General features: G+C 44.6%; 1 protein-coding gene across 3 annotated transcripts in view; it reads right to left on the bottom strand.

Annotated features, from left to right (window-relative positions):
- Nucleotides 1–18606, bottom strand: part of WASHC3 (WASH complex subunit 3) — a 30162-nt gene extending 11556 nt beyond the window's left edge. For all 3 annotated transcript variants that reach the window (XM_077339766.1, XM_077339765.1, XM_077339764.1), the window contains exons 1-5: nt 18450–18606; nt 10294–10392; nt 5641–5706; nt 4602–4733; nt 4360–4470 (exon numbers count right to left, since the gene is read on the bottom strand). In XM_077339766.1, coding sequence (XP_077195881.1) covers nt 4360–4470; nt 4602–4733; nt 5641–5706; nt 10294–10392; nt 18450–18500 — 459 coding nt within the window. In that variant the 5' untranslated portion in view covers nt 18501–18606. The remainder of the gene's footprint in view (nt 1–4359; nt 4471–4601; nt 4734–5640; nt 5707–10293; nt 10393–18449) is intronic.
- Nucleotides 18607–23682: the final 5076 nt, after the last annotated feature.

The raw sequence follows: 23682 nt of genomic DNA, 5'->3' as shown, positions 1-23682 counted from the left end.
AGTCTAAGTGAACAGAAGTGTGCAGCTGGTTTTGGCATGGAACAGACACAGTGTGGCCAAGGTAAGTAGAAGCTTTTAAACGGGAAAAAGGGAGCCATGACTGCTGTTTCACAGAAGCCTGTTTACATTGGTGTCACTGGGGAAAGCAGAGAGAGCCATTCAGCCTGGCAGAGTGATAGCCACACTAACTCTGTGATTAATATTTCCCTGCATACATCAGTATTCAGCGCTTTCCCCCCCTCCAATACAAACAATTAAAAAGAACACTTTAATACTGGGAATCCACAGAGCTGTTATTACTGGGAGTAGTGCAGTTCTTTTATAACTGGGAGTCACCATATGGAAAATGTAACCCAAAACATGGAGGCCAATGTTCTTTTCTTGAACGTCTGTTCTCCAAAAACCTCCTTAGATGTCACAATGGGGAAATTCCTGCCAATAAACATGAAAGCTTTCTGAATGAAGAAACAGGCAACTTCAGGCAACAAATTATTCTGACCACTGAAAGGCACATGGTAGAAAAAGGAACCCAGAGCAACCAGATGCCCATGCCAGAATTCCACATTCTCCGCCGATTGTTTGCCAGCTAGCTAGACGAGGTCTGAGATTGGGTCCACAAAGATAGTTACTGATGTGGGTGAAGTCAAGACAGTTTTTCCATTAGGAAAACAAACAAGCCACCCTCAAATGCCTTGGTCTATAAAATCAAGTAAGCCTATTTTATTATGCACATGTAGGAGGCCTTTTGTACTCCCATCTTCCTGAAATACTCCTATATTACCCTGTTCACTCAAATAGTGGTATCCCTTCACAGCAGCTGGTTCACTTATGCCTTTTTGGTCTAAGTTTCCGGACTGATGAAATGCAATGAATCATAGAATCACAGAGTTGGAAGGGGCCATACAGGCCATCTAGTCCAACCCCCTGCTCAACGCAGGATTAGCCCTAAGCATCCTAAAGCAATGCCTACAGTACTGCTCCATCACATGGGCCACCAACAGGCCACATTTATCCATCATGGTTAACTTCGTTTTGTTTGGGACGGCCACGAACGTGGCTTGTTTCTTCCCACAGACCTCTCTCCTTTCCTCGTGGGTGCGCGCAAGAACTTCCTGATTTGGGAAGCTTTGAATTGGCTGCGACACATGAATTCAGAAAAAAGGGTAAGCTGGAGATTGCCCTCTTAACCCGTGATTTAGAGTGGTTTGTGTCTACGCAACCACTCTAAATCACGGGCTAACAGGGCAAGCCTCCTGTGTGCCACACCCATAGTAGTTATAATACTGCAGCAGACCTGCAAGAGTAAAGAACATGCCTTTTGAGGAGCCGTGTCCCTCATAACTAATCTTCTGCTCAAAGTAGTCCCAAGCAGGTGCATGATGAGCTCCAAGGAAGAGCAGATGCCACTAATTAAAAATATTTGAGCTATCCATTACAGCACAGCGTTCAGCTAAGCTATGAGTTCAAAACATTCTCAAAATGCCACAATGCATGAGGGCTGCATAAGTTTTGAAGGTGAGGCAATTTTCATTCAAGTCCAATCAGGATTCCCTTTGCATTTCAGAGATTTCAACCTTTTTTTTTTTTTTCTGAAGTCCAGGCTTCAACCCCAGATAGTGTCCTGGGAAATATGAAGTAAGAAATGGATAAGACAAAACATACATACCTATACTTTGATGTGGTGAGCTTTTTCACTTGCCAAAAAGTTTATCACACACAACACAAACATGATTTATAAATCAAATAAAAGGCTGAAGTTGACTCTCATAACTAATGCAAGAGGAATTTAAGATCATATACTTGAGGCCTATAAACAGTTAGCTTAAGGTTTTATGAAACAGGTGTCCAGTCCCAAAGATAATTTACTTCCAGACCCACCTTTAGCTGGAAAGTGACTGCATATTATCTACCTCATCTGTCTTAAGGGTCAGAGAGCTGGCTGGGTTACCCATGCAGATGGGTCTTTTGGTTTTCAAGTTTATGCTCCTTTCAGTTTATGCAGGTTTGCACCAAACATCTGAACCAGTCACACCCATTAGCGAATTTGATTCTCATGGATTTTTTGCCATCTTTAATATTGCTTCAAACTTTATAGTAGGGCTGTCTAAATCCTTGGCTATCAGAAGTCATAACACATTCAGCTCCTCAGTGACAAGAATGGGGCTGTCTGTTTGCACAGAGGAGACTTTAGTGCAAGTTTGATTATTGGGGGGAGGGAATTATTCTAAATCAATATCTTTCAACAGTGTACAAGATGCCGTCCAGTTCAGAAATAGACATGCTTAAAGTGGATTGAAATAAAGGAGATTGTTGTTGTTAGGTGTGAAGTCATGTCCGACCCATCGTGACCCCATGGACAATGATCCTCCAGGCCTTCTTGTCCTCTACCATTCCTCTAAGTCCATTTAAGTTTTTACCGACTGCTTCAGTGACTCCATCCAGCCACCTTATTCTCTGTTGTCTCCTTCTTTTGCCCTCAATCGCTCCCAGCATTAGGCTCTTCTCCAGGGAGATTACGTGTACCTAAATCTATTTTGGATCATGGCCATATAGGGATATAGTAGGGACACAGTGTATTTAGGAAAAAATGGTATGTCCATCCCAACTGCCTGTGTAAAATGGAAGACAAGACTGTCTACTTCATTATAGAAAGAGAATTCTAGTGGTACGCTGAAAAACAGAACATGCCAGCATGTTCATAAGATGGTTTTAGGATTTGTACTTACCTTCTACTAGTGAGTGGTATCTTTTAACACTAATATACATGTAACTAACATATTTGTACTTTTAAATTCTATAAATATGGCAACAGTCAAATTTTGATGCTGGTAAAGCAGTAAAATAAATATAGGTTTCATAAGTTAATTATTACATGTGTTTCAACATCTCTTTCAGTAAGGCTCTCCCCCCCCCCCAAAAAAAAAACAATGCCCCTCTGTTACTGACAGAGGTCCTGCCTCTGCTTAAGAGCAACCGATAGGAGCAGAGGGAATGTTGGTGAGAGGCTGACAAATGAAAAAATTATTTCAGTTCAGCGAGAGACAGTCTGGCTGAATCAAGGAATTGTGAGCTCCAGATATATATATATGTGTGTGTGTGTGTGCGTGTGTGTCTAGTGGTATCTCCCTGAAAGAGCGAGGGGGGACCTTGGGTTTGAATCGGTCAGCGTTCTCCATTTTAAGAAGCAAGATGGGTGAAGCACTGTGACTGTGTGACTTACTCATAACCTTGAGCCTATGTGACAGAGGTTGTGGAGGGTGATGATATCTCTGAGTGAAAAGGGGCATCATTCCCCTCAAGACACTAGTTCTTTATGGCTTCAAAATGTCTACTAAGGTGGCGTCTAGGCATAATTAAGAACCTTAACCATAGAAGAACGAGGGCCTTTTATTGTGGTTAATAATCGGCCCTACCAATTTGAAAAAGCACGGGAGGCAAGTGGCCTCCCTTGGAGCCAGTTATTGAAAAAAGAAGACTAAATCCCACAGACTGATACATAAGCTCCAGAGCACACAATGCAGTGAGTATTCTCCTTTCAACAGCACCCCAGTCTTTCCAAATCCATCAGCAATTAACTAGCCACACAATGCTAATATGCGGATCCGAATTCACAGGAAAATTTCAGTGCCAGCAAGAGTCTGGTGGAATATCCTAATAATGATGCTGCACAGTTTGAATGCTCTGTATTTAAGCATGACTAAACTGCAGCCATTGGACACAGGCAATGAATTTAAGCTGTTTTAATGTCAGGGAGGCCGCAAGTCATGTCCAAATGGGAAAGCACGCTCATAATTAGTTAAAATAAGGGCAAGTTGCATGGCACCACGGCAAAAAGCAGCTTAGGAACAAATGTGAAGAATTGTTTCCATTATATTCTCCAGGAAAGGGCATGTCTTTCTCCCTCCCCAACACCTTTGTTGAACAAGCAGCCAGAGTGGTTCTGGCCTCCTAGACCAAACTTCTTGCTTGCCTCCTTTACTCCACAGAGATTCAGGACGCCTTTGCCCATGTTGACTGGGAGGTTCTCGGTGGCATGTTTTTTCTGTTATTTTATTGGAATACTCAGAACAAATCTGGTTGCAATGGGACTGTTTATTTAGAAAATTGCTAGGCTGCCTTTCCCCAACCTTTTTCAGCCTGAGGGCACTCTTAAGAATTCTGAAAGAACATGGTGGGTGCAGCCTAGTTAAATGGGCCTCAACTGAAGTCTGGGCTTTTTCAGCCCTGGTGCCAGCTTGGTGGAATGCTCATGACTTGATTGTGTTTTGTGTGGGAGGTGCCTTTTAAGAGCATTTGCTACAGACGTTACTGGAGTTTGGCATTTCTGTCTAGTATAAAGAGCAAAATAAGCAGGCTTACCACTTGAACCATTTTGAGGTATCTGGCATAGCGTGGATCCTTGGCTACAGTTGGGACATTCTCAGCTGAGTCTTCTGACTTCAGCTGTTCAGTCTCTGGCACACTGCCCTGCTGTATGTAGAAAGAATTGCAGATCAGTCTTTTACCAATAGGTACAGATTATTTTTTAATAAACCAAAGAGCTCGCCAGAGAAAACACCATTTGAGACTGCTGCAACCTCCTCATGCTTTAAAACATTTACCTCTGACTGAGGAGACACGTTGACTGACTGGGGATCTGTTGAGGCTTGTGAGATGGGGCCATTCATAACACTGTTGACACCGGTGTTGGCCACCTCACACTTGACATCTTCCAGCCCTGGCACAGAGGACAGCTGAAGACAGACAACATCGTAAAAAGGATTCAACATTTTAGCAGTAGGAATACAAGCTGCCTGTTCAGCATTCAGGGCACTTTCTTGCACTAAATCCTCAGTGTTGAATGAAGTCTAATGCAGGCAAGGCCTGAATGACGGGGATAATTTCTCCTGTTTGCCACATCACCAACAACCAATTTCCATCTATTTGCAGGGCATTAGAAAAGCAAAACCTACAGACATATTTTGGCAAACCAGGAAGTAAGGAGGTGGGGACAGCTTTAGGGGTGGATGGACAGGGGCTGGCAGAGGTTCTTCACATGGAGAAAAGTCACCACGCACTACAATGTGTCTGGCCTGAAACTCCCATGCTGGGAGAGGCTGGCTGATCCACATGGCAGCCAACAAGAAAGAAGGAGTACCACAGGGGTTAAGAGGAGCGCAGTGCTAAGCTGAGGGGCGGAGCCAATTATTGAGGCGGGGACTTCAGCTGGTGGTCGAGAGGTTCTGGGAGACAGCCCAGGATTGAGGAAGTGACCTGCATCCAGCATGGAGAAAAGATCGATGGAAACTCAGGGGGCTGGGACAACAGAGAGGTGTGAAGAAACTTTGTCAGCAGAACATGTGAAAGCATAGCCCAGATCTTGGGGGCATAATAAAGAGGCAATGTTGCTGTGTTTACATTTGCTATGTGAATCCTGATTTGGGGAGCCTAGGCCTGGAGCCTCACCCACTCCTAGCCTGCTGTGAGCCTCTGACCCAGCAAGCCCACACCTACCGGCCCGGCATAGGCTAACACCACACACAGAAAGATTCATTTTTGTCTTGTGAAAAATGCAGCTGTGGAAACTGTATACAAGGTAGGTAAGAACCCTAAATAGCCTTAAAAACACAGCTAACAAGACGAGACACCTCACATACCAACCTTTGCATCTAGAATGTTGAGCATAGTTTCAATTTGCTGAATTCGGAGGGAGAGCGCCAACAATTTCTGGGAAACAAGGACAGGAAATATTACTCAGTATGTTTTACTAAGCGGTCAAGTCTCCCATTCCTCTTCCTGCAAAAGGACACTTATTACACTTGAACAATCATACTAGAATCATAGAGCTGGAGGGGACCATACAGGCCATCTAGTCCAACCCCCTGCACTATTGCAAGATCAGCCTAAAGCAGGCTTTCTCAACCAGAGTTTCCTGAAACCCTGGGGTCTCAGAATCACAGAATAATAGAGTTGGAAGGGGCCATATAGGCCACCTAGTCCAACTCCCTGCTCAATGCAGGATCAGCCCAAAGCATCCTAAAGCATCTCTTGACAGCCCCAAGAGGGTTTCCTAGATGGGTTGGAGTTAATCAGAGCTTGCTGTCTGAAGCTCTGACCATGAGGCTGGGAGTTCAATCCCAGCAGCCGGCTCAAGGTTGACTCAGCCTTCCATCCTTCCGAGGTTGGTAAAATGAGTACCCAGCTTGCTGGGGGGTAAACGGTAATGACTGGGGAAGGGAATGGCAAACCACCTTGTATTGAATCTGCCACGAAGATGCTAGAGGGTGTCACCCCAAGGGTCAGACATGACTCGGTGCTTGCACAGGGGATACCTTTACCTTTATGACCATATATGGTCATGATCCTCCCCCCCCCAAAAAATGGCCAATGCTGGGCCTGGAGGGGGTGGGAAGGAGAGGGCTTTAAGAGGGTGTGTCCACAGCTATGCTTCCCAACCATATTCTGCACTATTGCGCCACTTCTGAGGTTTCTTGAAGCCTGAAGATTGTTTCAGGGATTTCTCAATGGTAAAAAAGTTGAGAAGGGCTATCTATATCCATGGTATCTTCCCAGCTGCTGCTTAAAGACTGACAGGATACAATGCTCCTGTAAACATCTTTTCATACAGGGACTGAAAATACCTCACTGTTCATTACAGATTATGATCTTGGCCTGCTGTGTTTGTAGCTATCATGCAGAGAACCCCTGGGAGCCAGTTCCTAAAAATCACGAGCCCACAACGAATGCTTTAACGCCTCAAAAATATCCATTCACCACTTGGGCCAAGAGAGCCAAGTGTTGCAAGTTTGGTTGCCTGGAAGCCACTCTGTTTGCCAGGGCAACTAGGGAAAAGATCTTCTTTGAAATGTAATAGGAGATGGAAAGGAGAGTGAGAAATTGATCTGGAAACACTGGGATAGGAAGGCAAGACTGGACAGCCTGAAACTGCCGCATGAAACCCCTGTTACTATTTGATTCCATAACAGCAGTTTAATGAATATTTGTGATGAAAGCAGGCCAGTGTCAGCAGCTGATGGGGCCCAAGGCTGGATGGGCCAACTTCTGTTGGGGCTCTTTGCACACTCATCATGGGTAGGACTTTAGTACCCGTGCTTGCTGCCTAGGGCCAGTGGGGAAAATCTGCAGGGAGCTGTGAGCATGGCCGTAGGAATGCTTGCTAACAAACAAGAGAACACACAAACTGGGGAGTGGGAGGGAAGGGGGGCAGGAAATGTCTGGTGGTGGGCAGAGAAGGAGGGACCTGGTAAACGCTCTGGGGGCCCCGCAAAATCTGGATGGAAGTATTAAGCCTTTATCAACTGGACTGATGGGAAACTGTACGTACCGTTTCCTACTGAATTTAAATATAATCTGCATATGACTGGAAACCGCAATACAGGCTGGTTTCTAAAATCTAAAGGAAACGAATGAACAGAGGATGCTATTCCTTGCTGAAAGGAAAGGCCAGCTTTGTTAGCTTTTATTTCATTCTTTAAAGCCTCACACTGCGGCCAAATAATTTCTTTTTAAAAAAAAGGAAAGCATGCCCTCTGTCCTCACTGATCTTACTGACAACTGTACTGACTAAAACAATTTGCAGCCCTGGCCATAAACAATTAATCCAGTTTGGAAGAAAAATACAGAATGACTCTCACACAATTAAAGGGAGAGCCAGTGGGAATCACTCTTATTCAACAAGTTTTTGGAAACCCCCAAACTGAAGAACAAAATGCTCCAGTCACACCTCAAATCAAATGTCATGTACGACTCCTCTTCAAACACCAGCTAGTCTGTAAGAAGACAGGCCATAGGAACTGATATGGTGGCTTTTACTAATTGTTGCCAGATGCAACCAGCCTGCACTGTGCCCAAGAACTCTTGGCCAGTGTGGTGGTTGGCAAAAGTGTAGCATTCCCGCTGCCTACTGGCACAGTGGTAAGCTTTTTGCCTGGCTTGCGGAGCCAAAAACTTTTAACACCCTGAGAAACATGCCATCCAGCCAATTAAAAAAAGAAAAAAAACTGTGGTTTTTCTTAAAGGCTATTTGATCCCTATCTCTCTTGCTATACTTGTAAACGTTGTTCTTCAAAAGGAATGTCAATTTTTAAAAGGGGCCTAACACATGAATTAGAAATACAATACTTAAAAAAAAATAAAACACTGGCTAGCCATCTGTTTAAGAGTATTTAATAAAAATGCAATGCTGACTGCAGATCGTAGGGGAGCGACTGATGCCTGGTGTAGGAACCTGTCCTGTGTGCTCAAGGACAGAGGTTCAATCCTTGGCATCTCTAGTTAATGCAGCTCAAATAGATATTTCTCTGGTCTCTGTAAGTCAGCCTTTCTCAACTTGTTTAGTGTTGAGAAACCCCTGAAACATTCTTCAGGCTTCGAGAAACCCAAGGATTGGCATCATCATGCAGAATGTGGTTGGGAAGCATAGTTATATACACGCCCATCCATGACCTGCCCCTTCCCACCCCCTCCAGGCCCATCATTGGGAGGGGGTGGGTGGAGTCAACATGACCATATATGGCCATATTACCTGACAGAGGTTTAACATTAAAAAAAACACTTAAGAAGAGGAGTTGGTTCTTATATGCTGCTTTTCTCCACCTGAAGGTGTTTCAAAGCAGCTTACAGTCGCCTTCCCTTTCCTCTCCCCACAACAGACACTCAGTGAGGTGGGTGAGGCTCAGAGAGCCCTGATATTACTGTAGAAGAAGAAGAGTTGGTTCTTATATGCCGCTTTTCTCTACCAGGAGTCTCAAAGTGGCTTACAATGGCCTTCCTTTTCCCCACAACAGACACCCTGTGGGGTGGGTGAGGCTGAGAGAGCCCTGATATCACTGCTCGGTTAGAACAGTTTTATCAGTGCCGTGGCAAGCCCAAGGTCACCCTGCCGGTTGTATGTGGAGGAGCGCAGAATCGAACCCAGAATGCCAGATTAGAAGTCCGTACTCCTAACCAGTACATCAAGCTAGCGCTCACCCATTCAGGAAATCCTTCCAGGGCCATCACAAAACCCTGGTTGAGAAAGCTTGCTGTAGTACTTGTTTGGCATTATGGCTATGAATGACAGTAAAAACCCAGGTTAGTCGATGAGATATAATTTGCCTGAAAGCTCTCATCGGTGTGTTGGTTGCCTAATTTCCTGCTGCCAAACAGAATTCCCTGATGCTACCTGCAACTCCCTTGCAGTGCCTGGCTGTCCCTACATATGCTGCTTGCTTGCTATTTCTTAGTTCTGACAAAGAAGCAGGAAAAGGGCGAGGAAACCTAGGTCAATTATAGACTGGGCTTTTGAAGCTCATTCAGCTCAGTTTAAAAAACAACAATCTGGACCTGATGCCCGTGTCCACTCTGTTTCTGCTTGCTTTCCCCCCCCCCCCCCCCCAATGCTTAGGATTGAACACGGAGTCATTCAACTTATTGCCCGGCATATCCAAAAGTGGATTTTCTCTACTTAATAGAGAAATGTGTTCCTATCTCACACTCTTCCGAAAGCAGACATGTCGTCTCTTGCACTTTCCAGATTCGCAGGACCCTTGCTGGTCTGTCTATCTGTTTGTGCCAAAAAATAAGAACTGTTGCTGGCCAGAGCCTACAGCCCAGGTGGGACACACTTGCACCACTCCACCTCAACCTCAGCCTGCAAGCCTCTACCATCGTCTCTATTATCCATTGTTTGTCTGTCTGTACAAAAAAAATACAAACTGTTGCTGGTAAAGGATGCCTCTACCATTGTCCTCTACCATTGCAGCTCATCTCTAGATTATTATGATCAGCATTGCAGGCAAAAAAATCCTCCTCTGCAGGAGAGCATTGTTCTGTTTGGAGGCCCCACCTCCAAACCTCAAGGAATATTTCCAACCCAGGGGGAGCCAAACTCCAGAAGGGGCCTGGAGATCTCCTGGAAATAAAGCTCATCTCCAGACTATAAAGATCAGCTCTCCAGGCAGAAATGGCAGCTTTAATAACTACTGTTTATCACAATAGCTGAATGAATGCTCATATATTCATATCAAGCTTTTTTTCTGCCATCGAGTCAAACCTAATCCCGTAGGGTTTTCAAAGTGAGGGGTAAACAGAGGGGGTTCCCCATTGCCTGCCTCTGCATAGCAATCCTTGGTGATCTCACATCCAAGTACTAACCAAGGCTGACTCCACTTAGCTTCCAAAATAATATGCGATCAGGCTAGCCTGAGCTACCCACACCAGGGCAAATGGAGTCCAATAATAAAGTGTCTTTTATGGCAGCATATATGTAAGCACAAGGATGGGTATAAGGTAATGGGTATGAAGTATACATACCTCTTCACAAACTGTAGAAAATCTGTTAAGAAACTGAACTGTGTGAACCACAAACTGGTTTAGAAAGGCCACTGTTCTTTTCTGCTGTATGGCTGGAACCTTCACAATTCAACACAAACATAAAAATACATCAGTAACTGATCTGGTATAGCCTTTAAGCACTTCTCTGTTCGACATAACTTTGCCGTTTCCCCCTCCCAAAATTTGTACAGATATTGCTTTGTTTCTAATACAGTTAATTTTTAAACCACTGCTTCAATTCATGAAGATCACACACAGAAGTACATAATTTTTGAAGGAATTGTTTCAAGTTTCATATTATTTGCAAATTAGGCAACTAGGTTCTAGGGAAAGCATTTAATACTACTGAGTCTGCAAGGCTGTATTTGACTAGCTGCTTAAGGATGTTATCCTATTACATATCTAATAGGAAGTACCACTAAATTAAACACTTAGTATATATAGTTAGGATTGCACTGTAAATAGAACAAATAAAGATGAGGGCTGACCACTTAAAGTACATTCTTAATTTAAAATATATCCTGCAGGAAGAACCCATATTACATATCCTCTTCTCTTGGGACTTGCCTATATATCAATAAATAATTCCTACCACTGCCACTAAAAGACGCTTGCTCCTGGGGAGGAAAGCTATGGCAAATCTAGACAGCATCCTAAAAAGCAGAGACATCACCCTGCCAACAAAAGTGCGTTTAGTCAAGGCTATGGTATTCCCAGTTGCAATGTATGGCTGCGAAAGTTGGACCATAAGGAAGGCCGAGTGTCAAAGAATTGAGGCTTTTGAACTCTGGTGCTGGAGAAGACTCTTGTGAGTCCCTTGGACTGCAAGGCGAACAAACCGGTCAGTCCTAGAGGAGATCAGCCCTGACTGCTCCTTAGAAGGCCAGATCCTGAAGATGAAACTCAAATACTTTGGCCGCCTCATGAGAAGGAAGGACTCCCTGGAGAAGAGCCTAATGCTGGGAGCGATCGAGGGCAAAAGAAGAAGGGGATGACAGAGAGTCAGGGGGCTGGATGGAGTCACTGAAGCAGTAGGTGCAAACTTAAATGGACTCCGGGGAATGGTAGAGGACAGGAAGGCCTGGAGGATCATTGTCCATGGGGTCGCGATGGGTCGGACATGACTTCGCACCTAACAACAACAACAACAACAACCACTGCCACTGAAATAAAAGTAATCAGCGGTAAATCCTTCTCACCCACACATCTATTCAGGGGTTTTAAGAGGGACAATACATTTGGATGCTTCAGTGGCAGCTTACGGGGAAATTTTAATCTGAAGCTATGGGAGAAGCCTGGGGTGATATACTGCTTTAAAAAGCTTAGAAGTGCTGTGTAAACAGTGAAAGGTTAATTCATCACACAGCCAGAGGGGCTTGAGTGACAATCTGCTCCAAGTAATCTGATTGGTTAGTATCATTGAGTAGAGAAATTTCAGTCCTAGTTGGGAAAAGTACTGATAGTTTTGGAATTCAGCCCTGACTGAGAGCAGTTTAACACAGACAGGGGAACTGGGGGCAAGGATGAGTGGGTAGTTAGACATATGCTCCCATTCTGGCCAGGGAAAGGGGATAGAGATAAGAGAATTCTCTACCCAGAGAAACAGGGAGTTAGCTCTGAAGAGTGCAGAGATCCCTGGTCGGTGCAGTTAGAAACTGCCTTTAGAGACCTTAAAAGTCAGTTTAAAACTCATGAGTACTGGTATTTCAAGAGAAGCGGGTTGAGTGCTGGAAAGAATAAGAAATTACTCAAAGGAAGTGTACTGAGGGGTTTGGGGAAAACACTGGAACATAAAGATTTAAGTCACTGTGAAAAGCTTAAGAAACTCTAAGTAGTCCCACTCTCACAGAAAGACAACTTGCCCACTAGACTGAACAAGGGGTTGTGACCACTGCTGCCTTGTTGTTGCTAAGTTGGGAAGATTTTATTGGGGTTCTATGTGTTTTTACTGTTTTATGATGTGAACCGCCGCAAGCCCATTGGGGAGCAGCGGTCTATAAATTGAAAAATAAAGAAATAAAATTGAAATAAATAAATTCCTCTCATTTCAGCGCTCTAGGAACTTCAAGGGCACGCTGATTAGGAGTAAAATAAAATAACTACCCGTGGATAACACCATAGACGGTATGAACAAGCCCCTTGGATTTTCCCCATATTTTAAGTGTGTGGCCTGTAAATATTCTTGTAAGAGAAATACCTTTCAGGATTCATAAAAACTAAAATACATTTTTACATTAAAGACTGTGCCCATTGTCATTCTAAAGGTATTATATATACCATAGAACATCTGTATAAGAAACAAGAGGATTTCAGCACCACTGTGTCTAATCACACAGAAAAAGATTTGCAGTTCTGGGTCACTGAAAAGTCTACGCCAGGGGTAGTCAAACTGCGGCCCTCCAGGTGTCCATGGACTACAATTCCCAGGAGCCTCTGCCAGTGTTTGCTGGCAGGGGCTCCTGGGAATTGTAGTCCATGGACACCTGGAGGGCCGCAGTTTGACTACCCCTGATCTACGCAATGGAGGAACAGCTCCCAACTCAGAAGGAGAGAGACATTCTGGATTTACACACTCAAGTCTCTGGAACCTGAAGGCCTAAACTGAAACAGACTGACTGTATTTATAATTAGTGCACGGGTTTTTCTTTGTATAAGAAATGTTGCTCAATATGTGGGTTCTATGTATTTTGCATTGCACAAAAAGTAGCCTTAAATTTCCCCTTCCCCCTCCCTGCAATCACAGAAACGCTGGGACATCCTCTGTGGGTCACCTTGCCCATATAATCACATTGTAAGAATAGAAAATCACCTCTTTCTGTGGTCCTTTTCACAGAGAAGCACATGGCAGGATTTTCCAATACCCAGGGTACGTTTGTAATTTTATAAACATGACGTCTGGGCTGTATATTTTGAGGATCTCAATGTATAATTAATCCTAAATTATTCATTAGGAACAGGAAATATTTGCTGGCTGAGGATTCAGCCAATACGAATACTTTGCAGCAGGGGTAGTCAATCTGTGGTCCTCCAGATGTTCATGGACTGCAATTCCATGGACTGGAATTGTAGTCCATGAACATCTGGAGGACCACAGGTTGACTACCCCTGCTTAGCAGGACCAGAGCCAGTCATGTCAGATTAAAGAAGTAACCAAATTCCATCTTTTGTATTCATACAATTGAACAAGGACAACAGTGGCACTAACTTCTCATTATTTTAGTGACCCATTTTCCCCCTGTTGTAAATTGAAAAAAAATGTTATACACAACTGTTTCTATATATTGACCTCTGATGAAGATCAATACGATTGAAATGTGCTCGGTCTGAACGTGCCGGCCTGTGCGGTGTCCGCACTGAGATGTTTAACGTATACCCAATAGATAGGATATTCTTGCACGGTTTTTAAACATTTGTTGAGCTGTAATAATAAATTGCTTCTATTTTTCTATATTTGGTTTTATCCCTAATCTTTGTGGCACTCTCCTGGGCTGAGCAAGCAGCCCAAATATCCCACTGTGAGAGAGTGGGACAGCCAGAATTCTTCAGGAAAGGAGAGAACAGCTAGGGTGGCTCAGTTACAAAAGGGAAAGAAAAACAAAGGGAAAACCTTGCCTCTGAGGGGGGGCAGTGGTTGGGGAGCCATCATACTTAGTAAAGCCAAATATTTCCAATATGCAACCCATTTTTCATCTTTGGCACCTGCCATAAGGCCCTTCAGACTGGTTTGGCATACAAACATGTTCCCCAGGGACTGGGTTAGTGGCTCCTATCAACATGAAATAAATCACCATGACAGAAATCTGAAAAGAATTTTACATATGAGCCAACAATCACAACACAATTCTTCTCCCCCGTCATTTCTCTACTTCCACGCTGCTTTTGTCATTTGAAGATATGGCACCAAACTTGCTCCCCTGCCTGCACTCTTCTTCCCTGGTATCTGGCCATTGCTACCCATGCCTTAAATGACATTCTGGTTAAATGACAGGAACATTATGTAACAGGCATGGGGCTGCCTTTGCCCAGAATCTGTCACCGGCCTGCAGCTCCCTCAGCACTGATGGGACAAACCACTTGTAGCACTGAACTCCAATTGTATACTATCTCTTCTGGTTTCCACTTAGTTTCTGGGCCCAATTCAAAGTATGCATGTTTAAAGACAAATTTGCAAAGCTGCCAAAGCAGACACATATCTCAAGACCTTGTCCCACATGAACTACCGGGACACCAAAATCACCTCCGGAGCACCTTGTCCATGCCCCATCACCATCCCAGATACTTGGAACAGGGCCTTTTCTGGCACTGAGCATGTATGTATTTAATTTATAGGCATTTATTTACATCCCACCTTTCTTCCCAGTTGGAACTCAATGCAGCTTTATGAACACTGTTATCCCCTCCTCTTTCCCACAATAGCAACCCTGTGAGGCCGGGAAGAGATGGGCCTAAGGCCCCCAGTGAACTTCCATAGCAGAAGTGGGGATTCAACCCTGGGTGGCCCAGACTAGCAGTCTGCCACTGTCTCTCTATACCGCACTGGCTTGCTGCAGAACGCCCTGCCAGGGGGATGCTGCCTTGCTTCCTTATGGCTAACTTTTTAGTATTGCATTAAACTGCATTTCCTCTGGGAGAGTACTTCATTTCATCACTTCCACATGACACTCCATTTCTGCTGTATGCATAACGGTTCTTGTGAAATGTCCTGCAGATCTATTTCAGGGTAAGATACTATTTCTGAATCAATCAATTCACTCTGCTCCTCATTGTGGGCAGTGATTCCGTATAAAGCTTTCGGCCTTTGTAGATGCCTTTCCCGCTGCTTTGTTGGCTAAGAGCCTTCCCATGCTGCTAAGCCCCGAGGTTGTAGAGTAGTGGTTCTCTACCCGGGGGTCAAGACGACCCTTTCACAGGAGTCACGGCAGAGCAAGCAGCTTGGCTGGGAGGGGGGCATTCACACAACAGCCTTGCGGGGTAGATTGAGGTAGAGCGTTTGTCTGTCTGGAGCAGCAGAAAAGAGTGAGATCAGCATGGTGGGACAAGAGGCAGAACTGAACTGAGAAACCACAGAGGGGAAAACAATTTATATACAATCATGAACAATGGATCTTCACGCCATTTGTCAGTTTTGGTTTAATTTCTGTGAAAGAACACTTGCATCATTTTATGGTTGGGGGTCACCACAACATGAGGAACTGTATTAATGGGTCGCGACACTAGGAAGGTTGAGAACCACTATTGTAGAGGATTCTGGGGCATATTCTAGGGCAGGGGTAGTCAATCTGTGGTCCTCCAGATGTTCATGGACTACAATTCCCATGAGGCCCTGCCAGCAAATGCTGGCAGGGGCTCATGAGAATTGTAGTCCATGGACATCTGGAGGACCACAGGTTGACTACCCCTGTTCTAGGGTGCACCAGGTTTACACCAGTATCACTCAGGCCTCTTTGGCCTCATCAGTGCCTGGCGTGGATCGGACCCCAGACCCCTTTAGTTCAGCACTCTGATCAAGTGTGGAAAAGCTACTTGGCTTCCATTTCCCTTGTAGCTGTTCTGTCCTCTCCCAGCAGCCACCACCCCCAAGGCCATATGACAAACTGCTTTGGTAACTTCTTCCAGTTTCAGATCCCCCCCCCCCCAGCAGTACTCCCTTTCCACGCTGCATGACACTTTGGACATGGAAACAGATGCACAAGTTTTCCACAGTACACACCCAAGCGGTGAAGTGTCTGTTCTGTAGCATCAATATGCTTAAATAAGGCAAGAGCACACACAGCAGAATGGTCATTATGTTTTGGTAAAGAGGGAAACCTCAAAGGTGTAGGAGGAGGAGAAAAGAAGGAAGATAAATTACTAGCAGGTATTCTCAACTAAAACAAAGACGCATTGTTGTTCTTTGAATGAGTTCTGCAAATTTTACAAAACCTATCAATTCAAGCCCATTTTAGTAGTGTAGGGTTAATTGTTGGGATTTGGACTAGTTTAGCTAGATGCCAATAAGACACTTGACATTCATAGAATCATAGAGCTGGATGTCCAGGATCATCTAGTCCAACCCTGCGCAAAATGCAGGAAATTCACTACTACTTGCCCACATTGACAGGCTCTTTAAATGTATACAAAGAAAAAAATCATGAGGACATGGTAAATAGCAGGCAGGTCATAAGAGCTCTTTTTATGTATCATAAATATGGCTTCCTGCCGGACGTCTGGAATTTTTCCCGATACATTGATGGCACTGAATAACATGGCCAAGACTAATCCACCAATTTTTGTCCAACTTAAAAAGTTCCCCTGGAACTCAGTGCAGATCTGCAGCTTTATTAGCATTCAGCTTAACAAGCAAATTTCCTCAACAGTAACTGAATCCCAATTGGTCATGCTCTCCTCCTTTATATGCAAGGTGCGGAAGTCATCAATTGAACAGGTTCCATCAAAGAAGACTGGCCCATAATTCTTCTCCCAGTCAAACGGATCTGAGCAGAGGACTTCTTTGAAAAAGGTTTGTAGTTGAAATTCACTATACTCCAATATGTATGTGTCCCTCATCAGAAAGAAGAGGAAAGAAGCTTTAACCAGCGCTTCTTTTGAGTAAAACAACTTTTCTTTTTTGTATATTGACTGGCTCTCATACTTTTCAGCATCTTTTGTGCTCCAAATTGTTGCTTTAATCGACTGCAGTTCTACTGCCCTGATTTTAAACATGTGAACTCTTGCACACATCAGTGTTTATTAGTACTTTTATTAGTACATTTTATATTGTGATTTTTATTACTCACTTCCCTGCCAAGATTGCTTCCCTTGTATTAAGCTGTATATGCCTCCTTGAGAGCATTCACCTAAAAACACAATGTAAGGCTACTAGTTGCCTATCTGTCTCAGGAGCACCTAGGACAGTGATCCTTGCAACGGTCACCATTAGGTTGAACTTCTGCAACTTGCTCATGCCTTGAATAAAATCTTTGTTGGTCTTAAAGGTGCCATTGGACTCTGATTTTGTTTTGTTGTGCTGCTTCAGACCAACATGGCTACCCACTTGAAACTTGCTCTACATAGGCCAGCCCTTGTCCCTGATGCAGAAATTACAGCAAAATGCAGCTGCTCAGGTCCTCACTAGGACACCCTGAAGGACTCATATGTGGCCTGTGCTGAGGCAGCTGCATTGGTTACCAGTTGAAAAATGGATTGAGTTCAAGGTACTGGTGTTAATTTTCAAGGCCATCTGCGATCTGGGCGTATGCCCCACGCAGAGCCTTGTGCTCTGTTAATGCCCACAAGAGGTCCCTGGCACGCAGGATGTTTGTCTGGCCTCAACCTGGACCAGGACCTTTTTGGTCCTGGCCCCTGCCTGGAGGAATGAGATCCCAAGAGATCTGAGGGCCCTGATAGAGCTGTCAAAGTTCTGCAGGGCCTGCAAGATGGAGCTCTTCCGCCGGGTATTTGGTTGAGTTCAGGCAGACCAGAAAACCAGAAAAAGATCTTGCCCTTTCTCCAAATGTCAGAATGGGACTACCTGGAACTAGCAACCAGGGGTGGTTAGATAGGTTTGGTTGGTGAGGGATGTTTGAGGGTGGTGGTGGTGGTTTAGCAGTGGCTCTCCAAGGTCTCAGTGGAGGCCTTTCCCAACACTACTACCTTTTAACTGGAAATACCTGGGGGAATTGAACTGAAGTCTCTTAGTCTGCAAAGCAGAGGTTCTTTTCCCCTATAGACCCCGAGTGTACAAAGCAGAGGTTCTTCCCCTGAAGATCATGAGTGTGCAAAGCAGAGGCTCTTCTCCTGAAGACCCTGAACATGCAAAGCACAGGTTCTTTTCCCCTGAATTCCCTGAGTGTGCAAAACAGAGTTTTTCCCCCCTGAATTCCCTGAATGTGCAAAGCAGAGACTCTTCTCCTGAATTCCCTCAGCGTGCAAAGCAGAGGTTCCGTAGTGGCTACTCAGATGAGCAGGGGCTCCCCACAGACCCTTCCCCAATCAACACTACGCTTCTCGATATAAGCAGAAGCCAATCTAAGAACGAATCCCATGCATGTTTACTGAGGAGCAAGCCCCAATGACCATAGAAAGACTTACTCCTGAGCAAGCGTGCCTAGAACAGCACAGCCAAGGGAAAGGAAACCCCAGGAAGCTGCCTATACCTTAGTCAGATCGATGCCGGAGCCCACGAGGGGTAGCCCGTCCTCATCCATCTCCGGCAGCCGCTCCCAGCCTCCCACCAACGATCACCAGGAAGAGAAAGCGCCGCTCGGCCAGGAAACTTGGACTTCGCAACCTTCGCCACCGGAAACGATCCGCTCTTCACCCCGCCCATAAGAGCTGCAGGGGAAGAGGGGAGGGATGGCGAAGAAAGGCTTGCGCCGCTTTGCATCCTGGGGATTGTAGTTCGCCTGTCACAAACCTTAAGGAGAGCCTCTGTTACAGCAAACCTGAATGGAAATGATGGGAGAGTCTGCCCCAGTCAGCCGAGGAAATGAATGAATGAATGAATATTTCTAGTATGCTTGCCTGATCCAGCTTAGGAAATTCCTGGAGATCTGGGAACTGAGATTATGGAGGATAGGAACCTCAAGAGATTCAGTATCACAAAATCCATCCTCCAAAGTATCCATTTTCTCCAGAGAAACTGTAGCCTGGAGATGAGCTGTAATTACAGGGGGTCCCCAGCTCCCACCTGGAGAAAGGCAACCTTAAGGTGACCAGATTTTAACATTGGTAAAGTGGGAAACCATTGACCGGGGCGGGAGCGTTCTTGATTAAAAATTTGGTCTATATGGAGCAAAATTTTTTTTCATAGAACACATATAACACAAAAATATTATTATAATATATATATTTTTTTTACTTGCAACATAAGTACAATTTGCGAGGTGCCCCCAGATGTCCCTCCAAAAGTGGGACAATCTGGTCACCTTACCTTAACTACTTGCCATGCAAGTTCCAGAATGCAAGGTGTCGTAAGTGTAAGGTTGTACTACTATGCCAGTCTTACAGTCAAGTCCCCATTTCAACTTTGTGAATTTTCATCACTCTGTTCACTATAGTCAAGTGTGGGTGGCTTGTGCCAGTCTTGAGATCATTATTAGCAGGGTGCCTGCAGGTTGGGGTCTCTCCAAACTTGGTAGACTCCCCATGTAGGTATGGAAAAAATGTTTATTAAGAAAAAACCTCCCACCCCAAAGCCCTATAAATCAGAGCGTGATTCAGGGTGCACAATATGTTGAGAGCAGTTCAGAGGTGAGGAAACTGAGGGAGATTAGATTGCTCAAGCTGCTAAAATCCTAAAGCGGCAGATTGGCTGTGTCTAAGGAGAATCTCCCAAGTTCTTCTCTCCCCCTATCCTTGGCCTCAGTTTGTGTGTGAGAGACTATTGCAGGAGAAATGACAAAGAGTCTCATGGAAACTTAAAGACTTGCAGTTTGTTGTTGCAGGACCCTTTTTGGATTTCAAACATGTGTGCATGAATTATGTCCTCAGCTGATAGATATTTTCAGTATATCAGCATGGTCAAATCTATGGATATTCATACATTTTTCTACAAACCTGAGAAAAGCCCCAGGTTTGCAGAAAATTCTGAAATACTAATACTGACAGACCACCTACAATAACAGAAGCACTATCCATATTGTTAAATCCGTGGATTCAAAGGAAGCCAGGACCACTGGGAGTTCAATCACCTCTTTTTTGTGATCTCAGCATGATGTTACAGGAGGCAAAACTGAACTAAGAAACCCCTGAAAACCCCAACTTATATACAATGGCAAATATTGAGGGCCATTTCGCACGGCTTAAAAATAGCACAATGGTTGCTAATTGAAAACGCTACTAATTTGGCATTACCTACGACGTCGTAGACAATCTGCAACACTCCTGAAACCGATCAGCAAAAAGCGCTTCGTTTTAGCGCTTTCAGGGGAATCCAGAAAAGTGGATTCACCCTCCGGATAGCGATACACTCCTGCAACCAATCTGCAACACTAGCGCTAAAGACCTGTGCGTTACCATTGTTGCGGGTTCTTCAAAGTCCCTCCTCCTGAGCCTGTCCTCCAAACTTCCGGCGAAGCGATCGCCATTTTTTTTTCTCGGAGCGAGCGGGGATAAACGCACCGGCGAGCCTCTTTCTGTTTAGAGGCTTCCCTGGCTTCAGTCCTTCACCTTTAGTCACTAAGCACAAACCACATAAAAGCCCGTTTGCTGAAATAAAGTCCCTTTATTTTTTACACATTAATTCAGCCCAAAATCAGGGCCGTGAGAGGGGGGGGGATTTTTTTTTTTATCACTCGAGGCAGCGTGCCAACGATCATACAATCAAACGACAGCTCACATTAGGCAGCTGGATGTGTCTCTCCGTTGCAAGGAATCTACCTAGATTCGTTGCTATGGGTTTTTTTTTTTTTTTTAAAAACCTTTCTTAAAGGGAAAGGGGCTGTTTGGGAGCATGCTAACGGCTGCCCATTGGCTGCTTGACGGCCAGGGGCGGGACGAGCTTGGCAATAGCGCTTCCTTTCTAGCGATTTCTGCCGAGACCGGAAGCCTGTGGGAAACGCTAAAAAACGCAACTGATTCCACTACAAAGCCAGGTGTGCAAAACGACGAATTCCACTATTTTAAATGGCGATTTTTCATTCAGTGACCAATTTGCAACAAAGATCCCCGTGCGAAATGGCCCTCAATCTTCTGGCCAGTACATGCTATTGGTCAGTTTCGGTTTAAATTGACTGGATCCTGTAGACTGGACCTAGTGGCACAATGGTCAATTACATTGCCAGCTTCGATCCTGCCAAGTTCAGCCCTTGGCAGAATCGCAAACACAGCATGTCGCTTAAATAAACAAATGCCCTCTGTGGCCGTTGCTTGGCATCCACAACAATATGGCCAACTGAAACTTTTGTTTCCTTTAATAAAAGGCAGGACCCCTTCTGGAACTGTTTTGGCCTTTGAGGGAGGACTCCTCAGGATCAGGTCTGCCAGCAACTACCAGACAACTTGATACCATGCAAGTTCCATGACTCATCCAGGTCAATCTCTGCTCACTGTTGTTCAATAGCTGTCACACCACAAAGACCTGTGTGGTGGACTAATTAGAGCAGGGGTATCAAGCATATAGCCTGTGGACCAGACTCGGCCTCTCCAGGGCTTTTATCTGGCCCACGAACAATTAGTGTAAGGGAGAAATGGCAGGAGGCAGTGGGGGCGGGGGGAGTGTGTGGACAATCACACACAGTGAGGAATGCGTGGTCAAAGCTGTCAAGAAATAGAAAGGAAACGAGATGGAGGTAAAAGAGTGTGGGGAAAATGGCAGCAAAGTTGGAGACAGAAGAGTTATGGTATATTTTCCATCCCACTAGGAGGAGGCAGGGTGGGAATGGAATGGTCAGTGCTGTCATCACTGCATCAACAGGCTTTATAAAATGGTGACCATAAGGGGTGAGAGTGGGTGCAGGGAGCAGCAATCTGCCAATGAAGGGATGAGGTCGGCGGGGGAGAGAGGAGGAGGAGGGCTGGTGCATGGATTGGGAGAAGACTGTGCTGCTCTGAGGGAAATGATGTCCCAGCCTCGGAAACAACTGGAAGAGCTAGGAGGAAAAGGGGCAAAGCGGCACTACTGTCATCGCCACACATTTGAACAGCCACAGAGCCAGGAGGCAGAGTATAGGGTCAACTGGGGACAGCAACCTCCCTTCTTATTGGGATGTTCAAGATCCGTAATGTGCATGATTCAAAGTCATATGAAGAAAATCCTACAGGGGGCATCGGAGGTGATGTATAATTAGCATAGTTAGATTAAGAACCTCCTGGGATTTTTCAAAAACTCAATGTTTCTGATTGGCTCATTGGAGACTTCCTGCTCCTTTGAGCACACTTCTTCCCTGATTGCCTTCAAAACAGAATAAATGAAGACAAAAGTTAGACAGTTAGGTCTCTCTCTCTTCTTTCTATACAATGTTGTTTATCTTCTTAATAAAATTATTTATTTTATGCCGCTTCTTTGCAAATTTAAACTCTGCATACACTCCCCCTTCCTCTCAGCCCCCCAGGGAAAAGGGGTTGTGGGATGACAAAAAGCAGACCTCAGAAGTTTCAGAAACAACAGTGTCACAATCCCTGTGGAAAATGCAAGAAAAATGAGAACCGGGGAGGGGGGGAGGTTAAAAACAAAATTGCAACTGCAGGACCCAGAGCTAGTCAATGCATTACTTCTACGCCAGAAGAAATAAAGCTCAGCTGTAAGACAAAACATATCAAACAAAAATTAAATAACAAAATACTGTTGAGATGAATATGTGTGCTAAGGAGCAAGCTAACCTTTCGTGAAGTTTAGCCAAAGTGGAAATGCAAAAAATGTAGCTACAGAAAGAGTAAAAATTGTCTTTGTCATTCGAGACAATGAAAAACATGAGGAAGACTTGTGTGTGATGTCATAAAAAGATAATGGCATGATTGCTAATGCTCTTTGGCCTCAGACTCCTGACGTGAAACAAAATACCAGACCTTCCCTATAACAGCTAACTTTAATTATCACTAATCAGAATAGAGTAAAAGAGCCAAGGAAACTGGCAGCCACGGCTGTGCCTCCTATGCATTTCATATGCTTATATAAATGTAACAGTTCCCAAGTGCTCCCTTAATAATCAGCATAGAAGTCAAGCAGCTAGACGAGGAGGCAGCAAGGTAAACAGAAAGGAAAAGCTGATCCAAGGTAATTTCCAGGCATGGTGTCACCTGATCCGTCATATGGGTAACAGCGGAGTTAAAGTTCAGAGAGAAGCTGAAAGGTCAGAAAATAGAAGCATTTCTTTTTCCTGTTTCTCATGAAGTTCTCCAAGTCTATGAGCTCAAAAGAGACTCCGGTGAGACATTTGAGGAACGGCTTATGTCATCAGATGGGATTAAGCTGCTAAAAAGGAGCTAACACCCACCGAGTTAGTTTATACATGTGCACCCTGATTATGCTAAGTGCATTTGTCCCAAATGTGCAAATTAAAGAGTATAAGGTTACATTTAACGGGTGAGATGAGAGATTAGGCAAGAGGGGAAGTGGCAGATTCGGAGTAAATCAGATCACTCTATGAGATTCGTGCTGGGCAACCCATTTTGTCTGTAAATATGCTTACATTGAAAGAAACACTGAACTTGTCGAGACTTACTCCTGAATAAATATGCCTAAATCAGGATGAAGCCAGCCGAATAATGGGCCACTTTCATTCTGCCTTGCCCACCACTTAGGATCTGGCTCACAAGTCCTGCATTCTGTGCCTCTGGCCATCAGAGGCAATATTAAGTTTGTGGGTCTGGCAAGGCACAGACAGTTTTTTCAAATTCAACAGCTCTTAATTCAACACCAAAATTATAACACTGAACAGCAAACATAGG

This window comes from Paroedura picta, chromosome 5 (assembly GCF_049243985.1).
Source record: "Paroedura picta isolate Pp20150507F chromosome 5, Ppicta_v3.0, whole genome shotgun sequence".
NCBI lineage: Eukaryota > Metazoa > Chordata > Lepidosauria > Squamata > Gekkonidae > Paroedura > Paroedura picta.
Note: the sequence above shows the minus strand (reverse complement) of the source record. Positions and strands in the feature narration are given on the sequence as shown.